At 45.0% G+C, this 19,097-nt stretch overlaps 1 protein-coding gene across 1 annotated transcript; it reads right to left on the bottom strand.

Moving 5' to 3' along the window:
• Positions 1-6,610: 6,610 nt before the first annotated feature.
• LOC144934055 (caspase-3-like) lies at positions 6,611-11,091 on the bottom strand. Its single transcript, XM_078859423.1, has 6 exons — positions 10,995-11,091; positions 9,413-9,552; positions 8,707-8,835; positions 8,139-8,314; positions 7,884-8,049; positions 6,611-6,837 (listed from the first exon to the last, which is right to left on the bottom strand). The coding sequence occupies exons 1-6, from the start codon at positions 11,045-11,047 to the stop codon at positions 6,611-6,613; spliced, it is 891 nt and encodes a 296-aa protein (XP_078715549.1). The 5' UTR covers positions 11,048-11,091.
• Between the last annotated feature and the right edge of the window lie 8,006 nt (positions 11,092-19,097).

Consider the following 19,097-nt stretch of genomic DNA (forward strand, 5'->3'; position numbering starts at 1 on the left):
CACCTTTGCCTTGTCTGGTTACTTTGAACCCCACGCATTTAAATGTCAACGTTCAGTTTTGTTACAGGTGTTGAGGAGTTCCCACGGACGCACTCGGAGACGGAGGTAAGTTATGGGCTTTCGCCAAGGGTTTATTAAAGACTTCACAATACACACAAGGGTACACAACTCCCAGGGGCTAGTGGTCCTACAATGAGTCCTGGTCCCTGCCCGGCTAGCTCCGGTCTCTCGTGGCGGATCGTGGACTCTGCCGACTCCACCGACCGGAGAGAGGGAAGCATCTCTATCGGCTACCACCACCGGCTTCCTCCCAGACTCACTACTCGATCCCTCTCTACCCCTGGTTCCCTCTTCACCGTTCGCACTATACCCGTTCCCACAGTGACCTCGCTTTCGCCACGGGGTCTCCCTTAAGTACCCTAGGAGACGTGACGTCATTGCACTGAACGGCACACATGACGTCCCGTCCCCATTTTACTCCTCTACACAGGTAACCATGAGGTTTTGGCCAATGCCCTTACGTAGTCTTTCCTCGCCATGGCAGTTTTAATAACGAATGTATCGCGTTTAGTGTTACTTTGTGCACTGGTGGGGTGCAGTGTCTGTAGTTTACTGTCTTGTAACAAGTTTGGCGAGCTTGAGATAATAACTGTACAAACATTCTTGAAAAGGAGGTTCCAATGAGCAAGTGTCCTGAGCACTGCACTTGACCTTTTGTGTTTTTATTTGGGTCGTAACTAAAGGTGTAAATGTGCTTAGATCATGGAAAACAAGTGAATCACAACGGGATTTTAGTCGCGTAGTGGTTATACATGTGCCTCGCAGCAAGAAAGGCCAGGTTCTATTCCCAACTCGGGTGCCTATGTGTACTGTAGAGTTTTATGTTCTCCGGCTTCTCTTGTTTCATCCCAAATTAAAAAAAAACTCCAATGTAATTGGTAATGGACAAACATTCCAATGATACATTTCCTTGCAAATTACTTAATTGGGATTGCACAAAGTAATATGTTGAAATTCTTCTGCACCGTACGTAGCCAACCATGATAATCAAAAGTGCGGTGGAAGGACAACAAACTAAACACACACAAAAAACTCCTAAAGAAATGAGTTTTCAATATAGATTTAGAAGCGGATAGCTCCAGTGGCTTCCTAACATTGGAACGAAGAGCATTCCAGACGGCCGCAGAAGCGCATCTGAAAGTGCGTGGTGCCAGTCACCGCCTTTGTTTGATGGCCTTGCCAAAAGCCACCGCTGCTGCTGCAAAGATGAACTGAGTTCGGTGAGAATTATTTTATTATGTTTTATTTTCTATTATTTTATTACTTCCCTTCTACGTGACTTTATCGAAAGAACCAAGAAGATGAATCCCTGCAGTCACGAAAGCTTTAAATCGAAATTTGAGTTCGCGTGATCGTATATGCAGGACCCTCCTGAAAAGGACGTGAGATTCAGCGAGACTTTGCTGGGTGAACACGTTTACCAATAAACACATGCTCGGTGGGATGAACAGCAAATCCGTGCTATTGAAATAATTTGTGTAAACCATGATTTGAGTCAGGGCACTGCCTTTACATATCTGGTCACGACCAATTGGTTCTGGTTTGCAACCACGTTTGTGTACGAATAATAGAATAGAATAATATAAATCCCAGGTACCTTATTTCACAAACAAGTAACTCACCAACCAGGTAACTGACCTGCAACTTAAATTCTTGGTTCTTTCGGTAAAGTCACGTAGAAGGGAAATGAACAATACAATTATCACGACGTTTCCATTGCAACACAAGCAGCCATCATCAGGTGTGAAAATCACAGCAAGCATTTTATAGTTTTATTTGTATTATTTTATTATTTCCCTTCTACGTGAATTTACCGAAAGAACGAAGAATATGAATCCCTGCAGTCACGAACGCTTTAAATCGAAACTTAACCGGCAACTGTAAACCAACTAGTAACCTCAAATTTAATTAATTTTATAAAAACAGAAGACTGGAGGAAGTTTTGGTTTTTTGCTACAATGGATGTAAGGGAAATACAATCTCATAAAAACATTTTTTTAAACAAGCAATATAACCCGATGTTACTAGATGCATGCATTTTCGTACATTATTCAACCTTTCGAAAGTACATCTGCAATATTTATATATTGTACTGTGTGTATAGAATCAACTCAGTCGACTGTCAAGACTCAATCACATTGCATATTGCGCAATATCAATGGGCAGCGTTTTAAGAGCTCTTTTTCAAGTTCATACATTGACCCCTGCACACGAGACATTAAATACCAAGCCACGATTCGTCTACGAGGCCGATACGCAATAACCAACACCACACAGTGCAGTCACAGCTCTCATTTCCCATTTTTGTGTTGTGCCTCAACGTTACATTAGACCCGGGTTCTTTAAAACACATCCCTCATCAGTTCTGTCCAACTGGTTTCGACATTGCACAACTACTGCATTTGTTGTTACCCCGTGGGGTCAGTCACTCTGGTTAGCGCTCCACCCGAGTTACGTTTCCCATCATGGTCAACACCCAGTGACATCACCTAGGTCGACTCGGCCTCAAATGAGTACCCCTGGTGACCAGTGCCGGGTTAAGCTAGCACGGGACCTGTAGCGTATGTTTTAGAAGGGCCCTAACAAAAAAATAACCACGTAAATATTAAAACACATACATTTTTTACTTGCCTAGTAAAGTAATTTGATGCCTTCATTTTCTACGACAAATCGCTAACCTTAAACACCGAGTCGTTCATAAAAGTTGAAGGCAGTATAGTACTATAGTAATAGAGCAAGTGCAGAATCACTGAAACAGAATTGATAGCTTGAAAGCATTTAGCGTGGGGCCCTTGAGAGTGCGGGACCCGTAGCTACTACATATGTAGATCAAGGCCGTAGCCATGGAGTCAACATAGGGGGGGGACCAAATCTTTCAGGGGGTCTCCCCCCCCCCAGAAAAAAAATCTAAATTTTAAAACGAATTTCCTGCCTAAAATATAAAAAAAATGCACTAACACAGGATGGACTTGTTATGCATTTTTTTACAATAATGTCTAACAGGGTATAGCATTCGATTCCTCTACTTTTTCTATTTTACCTTATCTTGTTTCATTGTATGTAATGGCAGAGATTAGGGATTAATAAAGTACAACCATAACCACAATCACATAAACAGAAATATATTTTATAGCAATATATTGGGGGGGGGGGGGGACATTTTGAGCATATTTGAATATATTCTAATTACGGCCTTGATGTAGATACTTGCTACCAGGATAATCCGGCACTGCGGGTGCGATATGTAAACATCGCCTTCAATAGCTGCTCGCTAACAGGCTAAACAGGGGTGGGTGGAGGGGGTTTGTTTTTTGGTTTGTCACTCTGATGCGGCTGTCTGGTTTGAACTCGTTGACTTGTGCTGCCCAACTCTGGCATTGCGGCTCTGGACTGCGATGACCCAGTCTGTGTTGTGGAGCAGCAACGTTGTTTCTCATTGCGCAGCACAGCACTCAACACGACCCCAACAAAACAAAAACCCCCACGGGTAGACTTCTCCGTGTTTGCAAACCATCGGGTGTGTGCGGTGGCTTCATTGGCATATGAATAGAACAAGATTGCTACTATTCTGTGGGTCTTTCGGTGAAGTCACGTAGCTGTTTCAAAGGAAATAACAAAAAACTACGGCGTTTCGATCACAACACAAGCAATCGTCATCCTCCTGATGACGATTGCTTGTGTTGTGATGGAAACGTCGTAGTTTTTTGCTATTTTCTTTGAACCATCTACGTGACTTTACCGAAAGACCCAAATAATATCAATTCCTGCAGTCACCAAAGCTTTAAGTCAAGATTTAAGATTGCTACTCATGAGAAAGCGGACCCTGGGGGGTCTCGATGACTGGAGTTGAGCAAAATTGAATCGTATAACAACAACAACAATCGCCATTCGCCACTTAGTGGCGGTGACATCACCACGGCGCCTGTGCCAGGCCAGGTGCACTTTAAGGCCACGTGACGTGTTGAAAGCCCACTGGCAGGATGTCACGGGACAGACCCAGCAGGTGTCATGGGGTTGACTGACTGAGATGACTGGCCGATGTACCACCTGTGCCCCTACTGTGCCAATTCGCTGTGTGTTAACCGCCCGGCGTTCCGCTCGTTGTTGTGAGCGTCGCTCCTCTGCCCTCCGTTGTTGCTGGAGGGTGACTGCCTCCAACTGCCCAGTAGCAGCGTCCTTCACGAGCCTCCTCCGCTGTATAATAATAGGGGTATCCAACACAGACTGTCAGAGCCGTCCCGATGGTACATCGAATCAGGGCGGTCTAGTTGCGTGGCATTCCAAATCTGAGCTCATTGCCTAAGGCTGACCGACTGTGTTTCTTAATGTCACACCAAAGGAGTGATCCGTCAACAGATACGCAACCAAAACAATGCGGAGCAATTAGAGAACCTTTATTTATCCATTTCAAAGCCTTTACATATGTAGCGTCCGACGGTATTCAATACATCATTTTAATGCACTTCCCTGTGAGATATGGAGCAATTTCCCCTTGCACTATGTTCAATCAAATCTTAAGAGGGTCATCAGTAGGATTGAATATATATAATCGGGTTCGCCTGTATATAGCACTGTTATTAAAGCTGGATTGGAGAATGAGATTTTGTTCAGTCTTTGCTTCTTCACCTGTCTGAAGTAATGCAGACACTCCTCATGCACGAAGGACGTGTTCTCGAAATCACGTGGGACCTTCCTCCACGATTTATTTTGCCCTGAGAAAATCGAAAATAATAAAATAAAAACAAATGAAAATTGCACTCCCAGTGCTCAAAGATTTAGGCAGCGTGCAGAGAGAGCAATGCCGACCTGGTCCGTTCGCTGCTTCTGCGCCGAGTGGAGGCCACGTGCCAGGCCAGTGGGCTTCATTGCAAGGCCCGGGGCCACTGGCGGCCCCGGGTGGGCCTTTAGTTCCGGCCATTTACAGGCGGTGTGGCGGCCCTCGCACTGATGTCCTATCGGCGAAAGTGACCCCCCCCCCCTCCCTCTGAAAATTCGTGAAGCACACTGTTACTCTTACGCATTACATAGGAACCATGCACCGGATATGCACGAGAGGATTGGCTTTACACTTATTAAATGAGTAAACATTTCTATATGGCGGAGTGAAGAAAATGAAGCAAATGTTCCAAATTGCTTTAGTCGACAATTGCGTCAAGGCGGATCAAACCACGCGTTGCAGTCGCGATGAGGCTCATCGCTTGTCCCACCTGATGACGGACGCTTGTGTTGTGCCCGAAACGTCGTCATTTATTTTATTTTATACCCACGTGACTTTACCGAAAGAACCAAAGAGTATGGCTTCCTGCAGTCACGAAAGCTTCAAATCAAGATTGAAGCTCATCTGTTTAGTTTGTTTGTGTCCTTCCAACGCACCTCCGATCAGCACGGTTGGCTACGTACGGTGCGAAAGAAATTCAACATGAACACGTAGATGTGAACGCGCGCGGACGTGATTATACATTGAAGCTTACAAAGTTGACCTTTGGAGCAAGCGGGCGCGTTGTGATGAATCGAAACCCAACCTAAAGAAACCTGCGCATGAGGGGTCATCATTTCCCTCCGAGGCACACACGCTGCAGTGACGAATCTCTACGCTAATATGAGCACGTAATCTAGTTGTAGCAAACAGAAAACGAAGTCTTCACAATTCTAAATTCATGTATATATATAAACTTGTCCGTAAGATACAAACACTGCAACTCGTGTTATGGTGATAACAGCAATTTTTACTTGAGATAATATATATTATATTCTTGGTTCTTTCGGTAAAGTCACGTAGAAGGGAATTAATAAAATAATAAAAATAAAGCAATGAACTTTTATTACTTTATTATTTCCCTTCTACGTGACTTTACCAAAAGAACCAAGAATATGAATCCCTGCAGTCACGAAAGCTTGAAATCGAAATATAATATATATTGTTTTAGTTGAACTATTACATTTTTTATTAACCCTATGAGATGGGTCATAATTCGGTTGATTGAACATAGTTTTACACAAATCTTTTACTCCACGGGTGGGAATTTAACTTTCAAATTCCTTTAGTGGGGCAAATGAACATGCACTTTCGTCTCCTCTGCCGTTGAACGAGGCACTCGCAGTGACAGAAGTGACTGAGCGCGACAAAAATTAGAAACGCAAGTTTCCAGGTCGAAAATATTTCCCCTTTTTTTACCCGATTCGACCGCCCCACATCTTTGCAGTGACGGATTGAACATCGTTTGCAGACCGCATCGTATGTATGTGGAACTTTTTTTCACACCGTACGTAGCCAACCGTGCTAAATCGGAGGTGCGAGGAAAGGACAACAAAGTGCTTGGGCCTCGTGGCTATGGGCCGCATGAAATTAAATCACGTGCCCCTAGATTCACCACCCTGGGTTTAGTCCATCCGGTTGCATGAATTCAGTTGATTTCCCTTCCATGCAAAAAAAGAGGGGCGATTTTCCCCGTTAGGGCTGCTCCCTCGTGATGAAAAGAGTCACTCCGCCAAACTCCAGGAGGCTCTGCGGAAAGTACGGCGTTCGCTCCTCCGCTGCTCCGCCCGCTCGCTACTTGAAGTAGAACTCGCGCGTGAGCATGGACATGATGCACGGAATCTGCTTCTTGTCGTTGTAGGTGATGTCCCGTGAGCAGGACACGTACTGCGTGGCCACGCGGCGGTTCACGCACACGAGTATCTTCACGAGCTCCAACTGCGAGCTATTCCTCAGCAGCTCTTCGCACAGCGACTGGATGAACCAGGAGCCCCTCTCCTCATTGCGCCACGAGTAGTACCCTGCAGGTGCGAGCCGGAGACAGACACGGCGTGCTCCGGTGAGTGAGGGGTGTCGCCGGGGTGTGTGCTGAACCAGCCATGATGTCCTGGCTCATGTAAAGGGCCCCAGCCGCCCATGGCATGGCCTAGGGCTCGTTGGTGAATGGGCCCTGGTTAAGGTGGGCACCCGTCCTGGTTTTCCCTGCGCACGAGGGCGTGGTGATTTTTACACATGGCATTAGATATTAGTTTAAGGCTAAGTCGACTTAGGGCAGGCATCGGACTGGACCAGATATCATGAACACTGATGTTAACCATGGCCAGGAATCGAATTTGTGTTGCTGGGTTCATATCACGGTGTGCAAGCCACGGTGCCACCACTGCTCACATACAAAGACAAAGACCCCCCCCATATAGCCTTAACAGAATGTTGGGGCAAGTGCTGTTAGCGAGCACCTATGAAGGCTTGCACGGTAGATGAGTGGGTGGGTGGCCAGCACAACGCCCGCTTGCCTTTGTCTCCCCAGTGGCGATGTTTACACATGACACCAGGAACTCATTTGAGGCTGAGTCGACCTAGGGGAGGCGCAGGACCGGTTCAGATCATTGTCACTGGTGTGGGCCGTGAGCGGGAATCGAATCCGTGTCGCCGGATTCGTAGCGCAGCGTAGCGCTAACCGCTGAGCCACCACTCCCCACCACTGCCCAAACACACACAGACACACCGAGTGGGAAGGTCAAACGGGGGGTTTCTGTTGCTGCGTAGACCTTCCCAGGTTGCGCTACGCAGCTTTCAGATGCGTTTTCGGATTGTGCCGCATATTGTTTGACTCTTAAGCACAATGTCCGACGTTTCGCTCCACGTGCTGGGAGCTCCTTCAGCAACTGAATTGAGCGGCCAATCGAAGGAGAACGTAAGCTGCTCAGTTCGGTTACTGACATGTACCGTCAGACATCGTGCCAAATAGCACGCGGTAACAACCCCCCCCTTAAAAAAATGCGCCAGAGAGACAAGCACTTGGGCCGGCGAGTGACGACACCGGCGGTGGCAGCGGCGGCGGCGGCACCTGGTACGGTGGAGAAGGCGTAGAGGAAATCGGGCTGGATGACGTCGTAGCTGGGGAGCAGCGAGTCCTCCACCGGCTTGGAGTGGCCTCGGTTGTCCGTATCGTCGCTGCGCCCCAATCCGTCCACGTGGTCCACACCCTCGTCAAACATGCTACCCCGGCAGGCCTGCGAAGACACGCGCCTTGTTTATTGGTGCCCTCGGCAGTGAAGGCTGGGGCAGCGGGCTAACTCCGGTAGACAGAGTGACCCCTGACCTGTATGAAGAAGAGCTTGGGCTTCCCGGCCAGCGAGGGGCAATGTTTCTCGGAGAAGATCTCGGCGAGGATGGAGACGGGGAGCGTGCCGTCGGTGCCGTACAGCACGCCCTCCTCCCCGTGGCTAAGGATGGCGCACACGAAGCAGGCGCGGGTGCCGTGGTCCTCGCTCGACGCTGCGTCGCGGAGAAAGCGCGCGGGTGCGGGCAGTGGGTACAACGCGTAACAGCCACGTGCGCGCTCGGGGAACTTCGCACGAGCAAACCTGGGCACGATTAACATCCTGGACTGTGGTCGTATCTGCGGCTGGAGCACCCAGTTCTCGCGGTGAACTTCACTCGTTGATTCCTCCACCCATACCGAAGACTCGGTCTCTCCACCAGACTGACGGTTTCATCTCACCCACACTGCTCGACTTCTGAATTACACCCCCGACCATGGCCAAACATGCAGGGCATTTAATTAAAAACAATCTGATCCCATGTATTTTTTAATGAATTTTCTTTCGGGGTGATTTAAACAATTGCTGCCCTTCACGAAACTACATGCATTGTGTCTCGTACAGTACCTTTTTTCAAGTTGTCGATCATTTGCTTGCAGGTCAGATCTTTATACGATTCCACTTGGAAGCCCAGGCTCACGAAGCACACTTGCAGCTGCATGGCATCCCGGTCTGTGCCCTTCCGGCGATTCATGCCTACCGGAGGAGGAAGAAGAAGAACAGCGTTCGTCGGCTTGAGAGGGAGACACAGGGAGAGCATTCCCACAGCCACACAATTACGTGCGGTCCACAAAAAAAGATGCAACCCTACGATTTACTCGCTCGCACCACTCGTAGACGAAGGGCCTTCGCTCGAGGGAGCTCGTCAAGAGCTGGTCTCGGGTGTACTTTGGTCTACTCTTCCACCCTAACTGGACGTCTTGGAGGAGGTGAGTACCCACACTTTACCCGACCACACGCAACCTGCCGATTGACTCACTTGTAGTGCACTCATTTATACTGGCGTGTGGACAGGGGCTGGGGTATTTAATAAACGTGCACAATCGTTGCAAATGCTGTGCCCCGGAAAATCGAATGGAAGCAGCGGCCAATGCCGCTTAACAATACACAACTGCAGCATACCCATTATAAAACCCACCGTATTATTGCCAACCCACACAAGGACATAGTCTCCTAAGCATCATGGAGTGATCGTTGATGTTAATCTGGAGCCTGTAAAGTAACTTCTACATCCAGTATATCCATCTTACCGTGTGTGGTGTGTTGAGCGCACCTGTTTGCGGATAGAAGTTCTCGTTGTTGATGATAATGCACTTGCTCTTGACCTGGAAGTGCATGTTGTACTGCGCCGAGGAAGTCCAATCCATGTCATCTGTCAATTTCTGATCGCCAAGTTTGCCGTACGTCCCGGGACTGCCCAAGGAAAGCACACACGCATCGTTCAAACGCTCTGTTCACCGCACTGCATCGTGGATACGGTCGGAGATATTGTTTGCGCGGGTTAGGCTGCCCTGCTCACTTATTAAACTCTCGTTTTCTCAACCAATGGCACTCCCTTCCTATATGCCTGCCAGTCTACACCAAAAAAATATTTTCACGTACATGGCAGATCAAATGTAAACACGGCTATTTTGCCACGGGCTTTCAGTCCCTTAAATTATCAAACAGAAGGCACGGCTTTTTGTCAAAACCCAGAGCCGACCTTCACTCAGTGGGAGGTCGCTCATTCTCCTCCGCTGCCCCCACAGTCGGGAACTCCCTTCTCCAAGGCATGCGTGCTGTCGACCGCCCCCCCCCGCCTCTGTTCAAGTCCAGGCTCAAAAGCTTCCTTCATTCCTCGACCGCTGTGACTGCTTCGCTTTACAAGATGCAATAATATTCCCACCGTTTCTGTCCAGAATGCTGAGATGTGGACACATTTAGATGCTGCATAAATCCACATTGGATTGTGATTACGTACGCTTCCCGATAGTCTCGTGTTTGTCTGTGCTTGTCTTCGTTGGCCAGTTTTAAGGATGATGAGTCATGGGTAGGGGATGGTCTTTGACACTGCCCAGGTGTTGCGACCCTCGGTAATAATTATCTAAGAACGCCTAAAAGCGTGAGACGTGAGCACTTGTGTAAGTGCTGTCCTCGAGCTGTGTAAGCACGGAACTTGCCACGTGCTTGCGCCAGGCAGTCCCATCTGTGAAAATCTACTGGACATCTGTGAAAAAGAGCTTCAGAGCTCATCGGATTCCTCCAGTATCAATAAATATTCTGATTCTGATGGTACTGGACGTGTACTGTGCAGTAACTATCGTGGCATTGACTTGCGAGTTCGAATACTTGTTGTGTTCTGTTGTTTCAGTGCTTTTGGTTAGTTTTTGTAGATGCTTCATAGCATTTTTTATAATAACAAAAGCAATATGCTGGAGAAATAAATACAAAATGTGAATGGCATAAATGTAAATACTGGGGTATTTTTGGTAAGAAAGTGGATATTATCGAGGTTCTCAACCCTTGTATCAGCCTGGTGTTTTCAGTTCAGTTCAGTTTCATTTATGTGGTATAGCCCTGTGAGCCATTCGGCTCTTGAATCGGGCGCAACCGCAACAAACAAAAACATGAACAAGAAACATCTTAAAGTGACTACGCGCAAACAGAAAAATCCAGGATAAAACAGCAAAGCCTTCCAGAAAAACACCGTTTATCAATGCTGTGTGCAAAAATCCCAGTGGGATGCAAGTCAAACAATAACAACCATAAGACAATTTAGAGGACATGCTGTGATTTCCAAGTGGACAGGTGACTCTCACACACGTGTGTCTGGACCATGGACAGCAGAACTCCGTAACAGAAAGAACAGCTCTCACCCTCTGAATATATTTGGAAGATTGATGGCCTTTCTCCCATCTTTGCTGTCCATTGCAGCCTCCGAGATCAGCAGGCCCCTTTGCCTCTGGACAGGTGACGCACGACGGAGGGCTGCAAAGTGGGGGCAGAAAGAGACATTCGACCGGACTCGTGGCAAACCCTGTTTTTTTTCGGTTGTTGTCAAAAATGAGTGAAGTGACCTCTTTGCTCTGCGATGATTAATTTAAGCCCCGGAGCAAATGATCAAATGATGGTGTTACTTACTTATTGAGAAAGCACCACAAAAGGCTGATACTGTAACGATTAAAAAAAACAACACAAGTGAATAAATGTGGCAGTTAGTATGTTTATTTTTGTATTAAATCGCTGATACAATCGTTCAAGCTCTTCTTGGTTCTTTCGGTAAAGTCCTACTTCCTCCCTTTATTACTTCCTCCCTTTATTACTGCTAATCCTACATAATATGACTTTGATACCCCCCCCCCAAGGCGCCCTCCTCCTCTAACCCAGCTTAAATATACGCTGCCAAGCTTGGTGGTGTTCATTCAGACGCTGTCTTTCCGACAGCCCTGTTCTTCAGCTGAGGACGGCTGCTTGCATTGTGGCCAAAACGTCGTGAGAATTGTATTTTTATTATGTTTTATTTTTATTATTTTATTATTTCCCTTCTACGTGACTTTACCGAAAGAACCAAGAAGATGAATCCCTGCAGTCACGAAAGCTTTAAATCAAAATCGTTCAAGCTCGCGTGCACGCGGGTGCTAGATGGAGCGCTGGATCGTGAGATTTGGCGATGGTTTGGGGAAGCCTTCACCCAGCTGTGGATTGATCTCGATCTATTTTAGGTATTTATTTTTCGTGATTTGCTTACCTTTCCTACACTTTGCACTCATATTGTTTATTTTTATTTAGTTGTTGTAACTTTATGAGCCACCCCTACAGGACAGCTGTGAAAAAACGAGCTTCATAGCTCATCGGATTTCTCCAGGATAAATAAAGATTCTGATTTCGATGGCTGATGATGTTTATTCTCAATAAGGTCATAGTTAATTCTAGATTTGAAGCTTTCGTGACTGCAAGGATTCATACTCTTAAGTTTTTTTGGATAAAGTCACGTAGGTAAAAAATGATATTAAAATTAATAAAAGTAAAATAAAAATCACGACGTTTCGGAAGGCAACACAAGCTTCCGTCTTCGTGCTGTGACGGTTCCACCTGAAGACGGAAGCTTGTGTTGCCTCCGAAACGTCGTGATTTTTATTTTACTTTTATTAATTTTAATTTAATGTTTTACCTACGTGACTTTACCGAAAAAAAACCTAAGAGTTTAAGGTCATAGTTAGTCAAATGACTTTTTGTATATACAGTAATTACATTACTGAATGGGTATTTGGTGTTTTGGCACCCACGTTGTGGGACACATAACTTGGACATATTCTCAGCGCATTCGCAATTCATGAACTTAAGACTAATTTAAAAGCCACTTTATTTTCAGATAACATAAAAATAACTCGAATGAAATAGACAAAAATATAGTACAGAAGTCTCAATCACACATTTGCAATGCTGCTTATTCTCGTTCGTTGTGTTTACTGTCCTGCCTTGTTTTTGAACACTACATTTGGGCTGCACTCACTTCCTTACTGGGCGATTCCTTTGTTATCATCTCAAATACCCCAGTGTCCCGGCACCTCGAAATCGCGACTGCACTGGAGATGCGGTATCAAATCACATACATCACGGCTCGTGCCCCATATCGCTCTCGCGAATGAGTCTCATCCTGTTCGCTCTAGTTTCTTCACCTGGTTAAACCAAAATGAACTTCAACTTGAAGTTCGAAACTTGGCTCGCTCAGTATCAAGCTGCGACAAAACGACACAATCCATGCTTCCAGATTTCTCACTGCGACGTGCCCGCTATTTTTCAGTGGTGGCTGCGAAGACAGCCGGTGGAGATACCACAAAAGCCAATTCCTATCTGATTCGCAATCTACGACTCTCTTCTCGGCCATGGGGAAATCGCTGCTGCTGCAGCTGTGACATTTAGTCGAGCTTTAAACAAAAAAAAAATCGGTAAACATCCACTCCTATACAGGACACAGTTCAAAACGGCAAACATACACTGACGCACACAACAAAGGCGAAACTGCACACGTAACGATAACAATGCCATTGCCACGGTGCCACGAGACCAGCAGTAGCATGGAAACTACATTGCACAGAAGTCAAGAATGTCGTGTGGTCTAACCAGTATAACTCTACAATCCCACGGATGTACGTACAGGCTTAACCATACTTCACCATGCTGGTCAGTACGGATTGGTGAAGGCAGGTATGTATGTACTGTGTGTTGAATTTCTTCCGCACCGTACCTGTCCAAGCGTGCTAATCGGGGGTATAGATAGACATGGGGGTACAGGGTGGTCCAGATGTTCTTGTGACCTACATTTAACTCTCCAAAACTTTATATTTTTAAAGTAAGGTTTATTTAAAACAGAAACGAATATGTAAAGGGCAAATGTTAGGGGTCAATTAATTGGGGGGGGGGGGTGTCACAAGACATCTAGACCACCGCATCGTCACCCACAGCCTATAACACCTTTACTGCAAGATTGGTTGCCCCAGCCAGCACCATCCAGGCGCACAGCTCTGTGTAGCTTCCATGGACCTGATAAGTGCTGAACTGCATTAGGTAGCTATTTAAGTTATCTAAAGCATCTTGCATATCAGCAGCCTAGACATTAGATGGGTTCTGAAATTGTGTAACTCTGTTTCAAGGTGAGTTGAACCGGTTTAGCCATTACCCTAACCTGGTAAAGGTCTAATCGGTGGTACAGCGTAACAATGTGCTGTTATCACTGTTGTATGCTACAATGATTTTATTTTTACTGAAGGTGTACCACCCTCTGTATCCACTGCAACAGTAGTGCATTGGTTATGAACAGGGCCTGATTAATGTGTGGGTTTGAGATTCTGAAGCCTCGGGGCCTTGGATGATTGAGGACCCCTCCCAAAATTACGTACTGTTTTATAATATCTTCTTGGTTCTTTCGGTAAAGTTACGTAGAATGGAAATAATAAAATAATAAAAATAAAACATAATAAAATAATTCTCACGACGTTTCGGCCACAACGCAAGCAGCCGTCCTCAGGTGAAGAGCTGGTCTGTCGGGAAGACAGCGTCTGAATGTTCTTCACCTGAGGACGGCTGCTTGCGTTGTGGCCGAAACGTCGTGAGAATTATTTTATGATGTTTTATTTGCATTATTTTATTATTTCCCTTCTACGTGACTTTACCGAAATAACCAAAAAGATGAATCCCTGCAGTCACAAAAGCTTTAAATCGAAATTGTTTTTTAATAGTTACTAAATCGCACTGTCATATATACGATTGGCAATCTGGAGATTACAGCCACAGCATATGACTATAGTAAGTGTGTGTCTGCCAGGTATTATAATACACAATGGTGTATTGTGTTTACTTTAACTTTGATTGAGCTTTTAGAATTCGTATACTGTATCACATATACAAACAAAACAACTAGAAGCGAAATATCTTAAGTAAAAACAATGGAGTGTGTGGCGTCTGTTATGGGTGGCATTACATCGTTAAAGGGAATGCATTGAACACAGCACAGTATACAAATGTGTGTCGACCAAACCATAACAACTTCACCACGCCCCCCTCGTCAAACTTAATCCGGCTTTGGGTAATTCACTGAACCCAGTTACCCTGAGATGGATTCCTGAGCACATCTCACACCAACCATCCATGCTGCTCACTATTTTACCATCCATCATCGACCAGCAATGCGAAGTGTGGTTAAAACAAACCCCTATGATTGACACAACATGGGGAGAAGCTGACATTCATGCAGCAGTGCATGTAGCCTGACCATGGCAGAGTTCCTAGGGCATAGTAAACTGAATTGGCAGCAAATGTGTTTTTTACATACCAACCAAAGTTATGCTATTAACTGCCCCTTGTTTCAAATTAAACATTCGTGGATTTTTTTTTCAGGCAATAAGAATGGCCACAGACTTAGGACACTGTAACATCGATTATATGTAATTGTTTAAGCTTATTTTTTAAAGTTGATGGAACAATTTAAATTAACTTTACAATAGATGGACACCTATGAATACCATTCTACTAAAATGGGTACTATTTGTTGGGGAAGTCAACAATGGTTGTCCTTTGATATATGTACTGTACTCGCCTCTTGCCATAGGAATGTGGAATTTCCACTAGTGGCCCTGGGCTGTAAAGGGGGGACGATATCTGCCTCAAAGCTCATTTGAGCAGGAACTCACTATGACTTTGATGGACCTCACTGAACACCCTATAATGCTGTTAAACTGCAACCAAGTAACTTATTAGCAACAATAATGTTTTGCTTGTCAATAAATGTTTAATATTTCACTGAGTAATTCAGGGGAGTAAAATGTGATTGGCATATGCCGATACATCTACCGCACGATATTTTTTCAAAATACGATGGACTCCCCATTGTGTCTGTACAAGGAAATGTTACATTATAGTTTATACGTACAGGTTTTGTTTTAAATAGGAAGCGCGTTATTACGCTGGTGGGGCAGTCAACACTCTCTACTGTGTTGAGATTAAATCCATCCCATCAGGTAAATTCTTATTTATTTGTACTTCCTATTATATTGGACTACGGTGAGCCAGTTAACCACTACCAAAACAAACTGCTGAGGTATACAACATGTTTCTGTTTTCATTATTTATCCATATAGCTGCTTCTGTGTGAGACTCCAACTCTTCTATACAACCAAGGTGTACGAATATTTAACTTTTTTCGCACCGTACAGTACTACTTATAATTAAGAAACATTTCAGAAATATACGCAGCTATCTCTCTCAACGTAGGTTTTCTTTCGAGTTTCATAAATTGTATGCAACGGTAATTGTGTCAGTATAGCGACGTACATTTCTATACTTAACACGTCGGCTTTCATCCATAATAGAAGTTGTTTTTGGCTGTGTCGGGTGGTGGCGGGTTTTAACGACACATTTATATATTTACGCGATCTAACCTCCCAAAAAAACTCTGTTATGGGTTTCTATGCTTATTTCACAATATAGATTTTTTTTTTTACTATTCCCAAATAAAAAAAGCTGCGGTACATTTTACAGGCAAGTATTTTTTTTACAAACAGAATTGTGCTAGGCGAGACGCTAGATTTAACTGGTAATGTTTTTGCTGAAGGACAACAATACAGCATAAAACAAATGATGAATATACTCACATTCTGCCAGCTCGCTCTATGCGCCTCTGTTGTTGACCTGCCTATAAATAGGCCTCCGTCACTGTGGTATTTTCCTCTCTCTCTCTCTCTCATAGGCCAGCCAACCTGTGCACGTCATGTTTGAATGCAATATAATTTTAAATATTTTTGGGCGTCAGCTAATGTGGGTGTTGCCAGTCGCTTCTCGGGTGTGTGTGTGTGGCCTCTGTTGAAAGGTGAATTGACGTGGTCCAGTCTGGCACCGCCCATGGGATTTACCTGTGCGGACCGTAGGGTTGCCACCTTTGGATTGAACAATTTACATGGGCAAAATATAACGTAGGAGAGTGTTGGACTTCAAAGTAATCTATCGTACAGCTGCACCCTTCAACATTACGAGTGGAGGTCATGTAATCTGTTCGGCACAGGAAGTCACAAATCTAGGGGTCATCAGTGACCCCACATTGTCATTCAAGGCTCATATTAAAAAGATCACAGAGACAATGTTTCCATCTTCGGAATATCTCACGCATCCGATCCCTTCTCTCTGCCTCAGATGCAGAAAAGCTGGTCCATGCCTTCATCTCATCTCGCATAGACTATGGTGATGTCTTATTCCCTGGCGTGGCTAAAAAGCTGCTAATCAATTTGCAGGATGTTCAAAATGCGGCTGTTAACCAGAACACCTCTTCACATCATATTACACCCTTTTGGCCTCCCTGCACTTACTTCCAGTTTCACATAGAATAGAGTTTAAAATCATATTGTTAACTTACAAATCCAGTGAACCATCTTGCCTCAGACAGCTTTTCTTAGAGCTTAGTCTCACATGGTGTTGGACCAGATGACGCCAAAAGGCTCACGACACCATGTGAGACTAGGCTCTAAGAAAAGCTGTCTCGGGTGTGGACCAATCAATTTCAAGGACAGTGCATATCATTATCAGAGTTGTGTTTTTTGTTTGCATTCCGACCGCAGGTATTGTGGTTAATGCAAACATTACTCCTTGTAAAAGAGGTGTCAGTTTTGTTGCCAGAAAAAAGGGTAAAAAAACAATTATTATACGCTTCCCGCTTATTAAATGTTCAGTTCTGCTGCTGTTGCTGTGTCCTGTACAGCGATTTGAGATCCTTGATGAAAAGCGCTATGTATTATTATTATATTGGCAAATACGTGTTTGGGACATTGGTGTGATATCACTCAAGCGCTTTAAAGAGTTAAACAGTGTCAATATAAATTTTGATGTAAAGCTTTCGTGACCGCAGTGATTCATATTCTTGGTGCTTTCGGTAAAGTCACGTAGAAGGGAAACAATAAAATAATACAAATATAAAATAATAAAATGATCACGACGTTTTGACTGCAACACAAGCAATCGTCATCAGGTGTGAAATCCACAGCAAGAAAATTTGCTGTGGATTTCACACCTGATGATCCCCAGCCAATAAAATTTGCGTCACAAAAAGTCAGACCCCCCCTCAAATATGACGTCACAAAGCTCTGCCTCTCCCCAAAAAATATAAAACATGCTTCAAATCGCTTTAAAATATTGTCATTGTAGTGCGTATTTAACGTGGCGCTGCACTAAGTAGAACGTGTTGTATTTATTTATTTAAAGTTGCGCATTTTGATGTGACGTCACATTTCTCACCCCCCCCCTCGTCACACATCGTCACAAATGTCTGACCCCCCCCCCCCCCCCAGGTGCGTGACGTCATTTATGGACGGCCCCAAAGCTCGGCAGACCCTCCTGGAAGGAAAGAGTCGTGAGACTCCAGTGAGGCGTTCCTGCTAAACAAGCGTCACGATGAAGGCCCTCCAATACTGTTGACTGGAACAGAGGACCCAATCCCAAATATTATCCGAGGGCAAAGCCCCGTTTTTACCACGGAATTACAAGTTAAACATTGAATTACTGGAGCGTACTTACACAACAGGTTGTTGACCAGATGACCTGGCAATAGTCAGCTGTATTATTACTCTATTCTGCATTTTTTGACGGGGCAGTGAGCATGCCGAGGCATGTCTTTTTCGGCGAGAGAGAGAGAGAGGTGGGGGTGGATGAACATCACGGGGTGTTTCCTTGAGACATATAACTTCGATTTAAAGCTTTCGTGACTGCAGGGATTCATCTTCTTGGTTCTTTCGGTAAAGTCACGTAGAATGGAAATAAAATAATAATAAAATAATAAAACATAATTATTCTCACGACGTTTCGGCCACAACGCAAGCAGCCGTCGTCCTCAGGTGAAGAACACATCTGTCGGAAAGACAGCGTCTGAATGAACACCACCAGGCTTGGCAGCGTATATTTAAGCTGTCGAGGCGCTCTTCCCCCTCCAACCCAGCTTAAATATACGCTGCCAAGCCTGGTGGTGTTCATTCAGACGCTGTCTTTCCGACAGACCTGTTCTTCACCTGAGGACGGCTGCTTGCGTTGTGGCCGAAACGTCGTGAGAATAATTTTATCATGTTTTATTTTTATTATTTTATTATTTCCCTTCTACGTGACTTTACCGAAAGAACCAAGAAGACATATAACTTCGTGATGATGCTGCTGCTGCATTGGCAGTGGTGCACAAGCACACGTAACAAAAAGCAGGTAAAACACATTGGAGGGTAAATTGGACATCACTGTGATGTGTCGGGTAACGATGAACCCAGGGACGTGAGTTTTCTTGTCGGCCACTGCTAACATTGTTGGCGAATGATGTCAGAACTGGCCCTGGGCCATCTGGCACGAACCAGATTGGTGAGGTTACAGCCAAACACTGACCGACGGCGTTGGTGAGGCCTTCATCTCTCAGTGGATTGACAATGGGCTGATAGTTATATCATACTAGCATAAGT

The sequence above is a fragment of the Lampetra fluviatilis genome, chromosome 9 (assembly GCF_964198595.1).
Source record: "Lampetra fluviatilis chromosome 9, kcLamFluv1.1, whole genome shotgun sequence".
NCBI classification, from domain to species: domain Eukaryota; kingdom Metazoa; phylum Chordata; class Hyperoartia; order Petromyzontiformes; family Petromyzontidae; genus Lampetra; species Lampetra fluviatilis.

Bases quoted from the DNA above. Each gene is read 5' to 3' on its own strand.
- LOC144934055 (XM_078859423.1), bottom strand. From the start codon at position 11,047: ATGGACAGCAAAGATGGGAGAAAGGCCATCAATCTTCCAAATATATTC. The intron at 9,553-10,994 runs GTGAGAGCTGTT...TTCCTTGGGCAG, and splicing joins CTTCCAAATATATTCAGAGG to TCCCGGGACGTACGGCAAAC. The intron at 6,838-7,883 runs GTGCCGCCGCCG...TCGCACCTGCAG, and splicing joins CGCCTTCTCCACCGTACCAG to GGTACTACTCGTGGCGCAAT.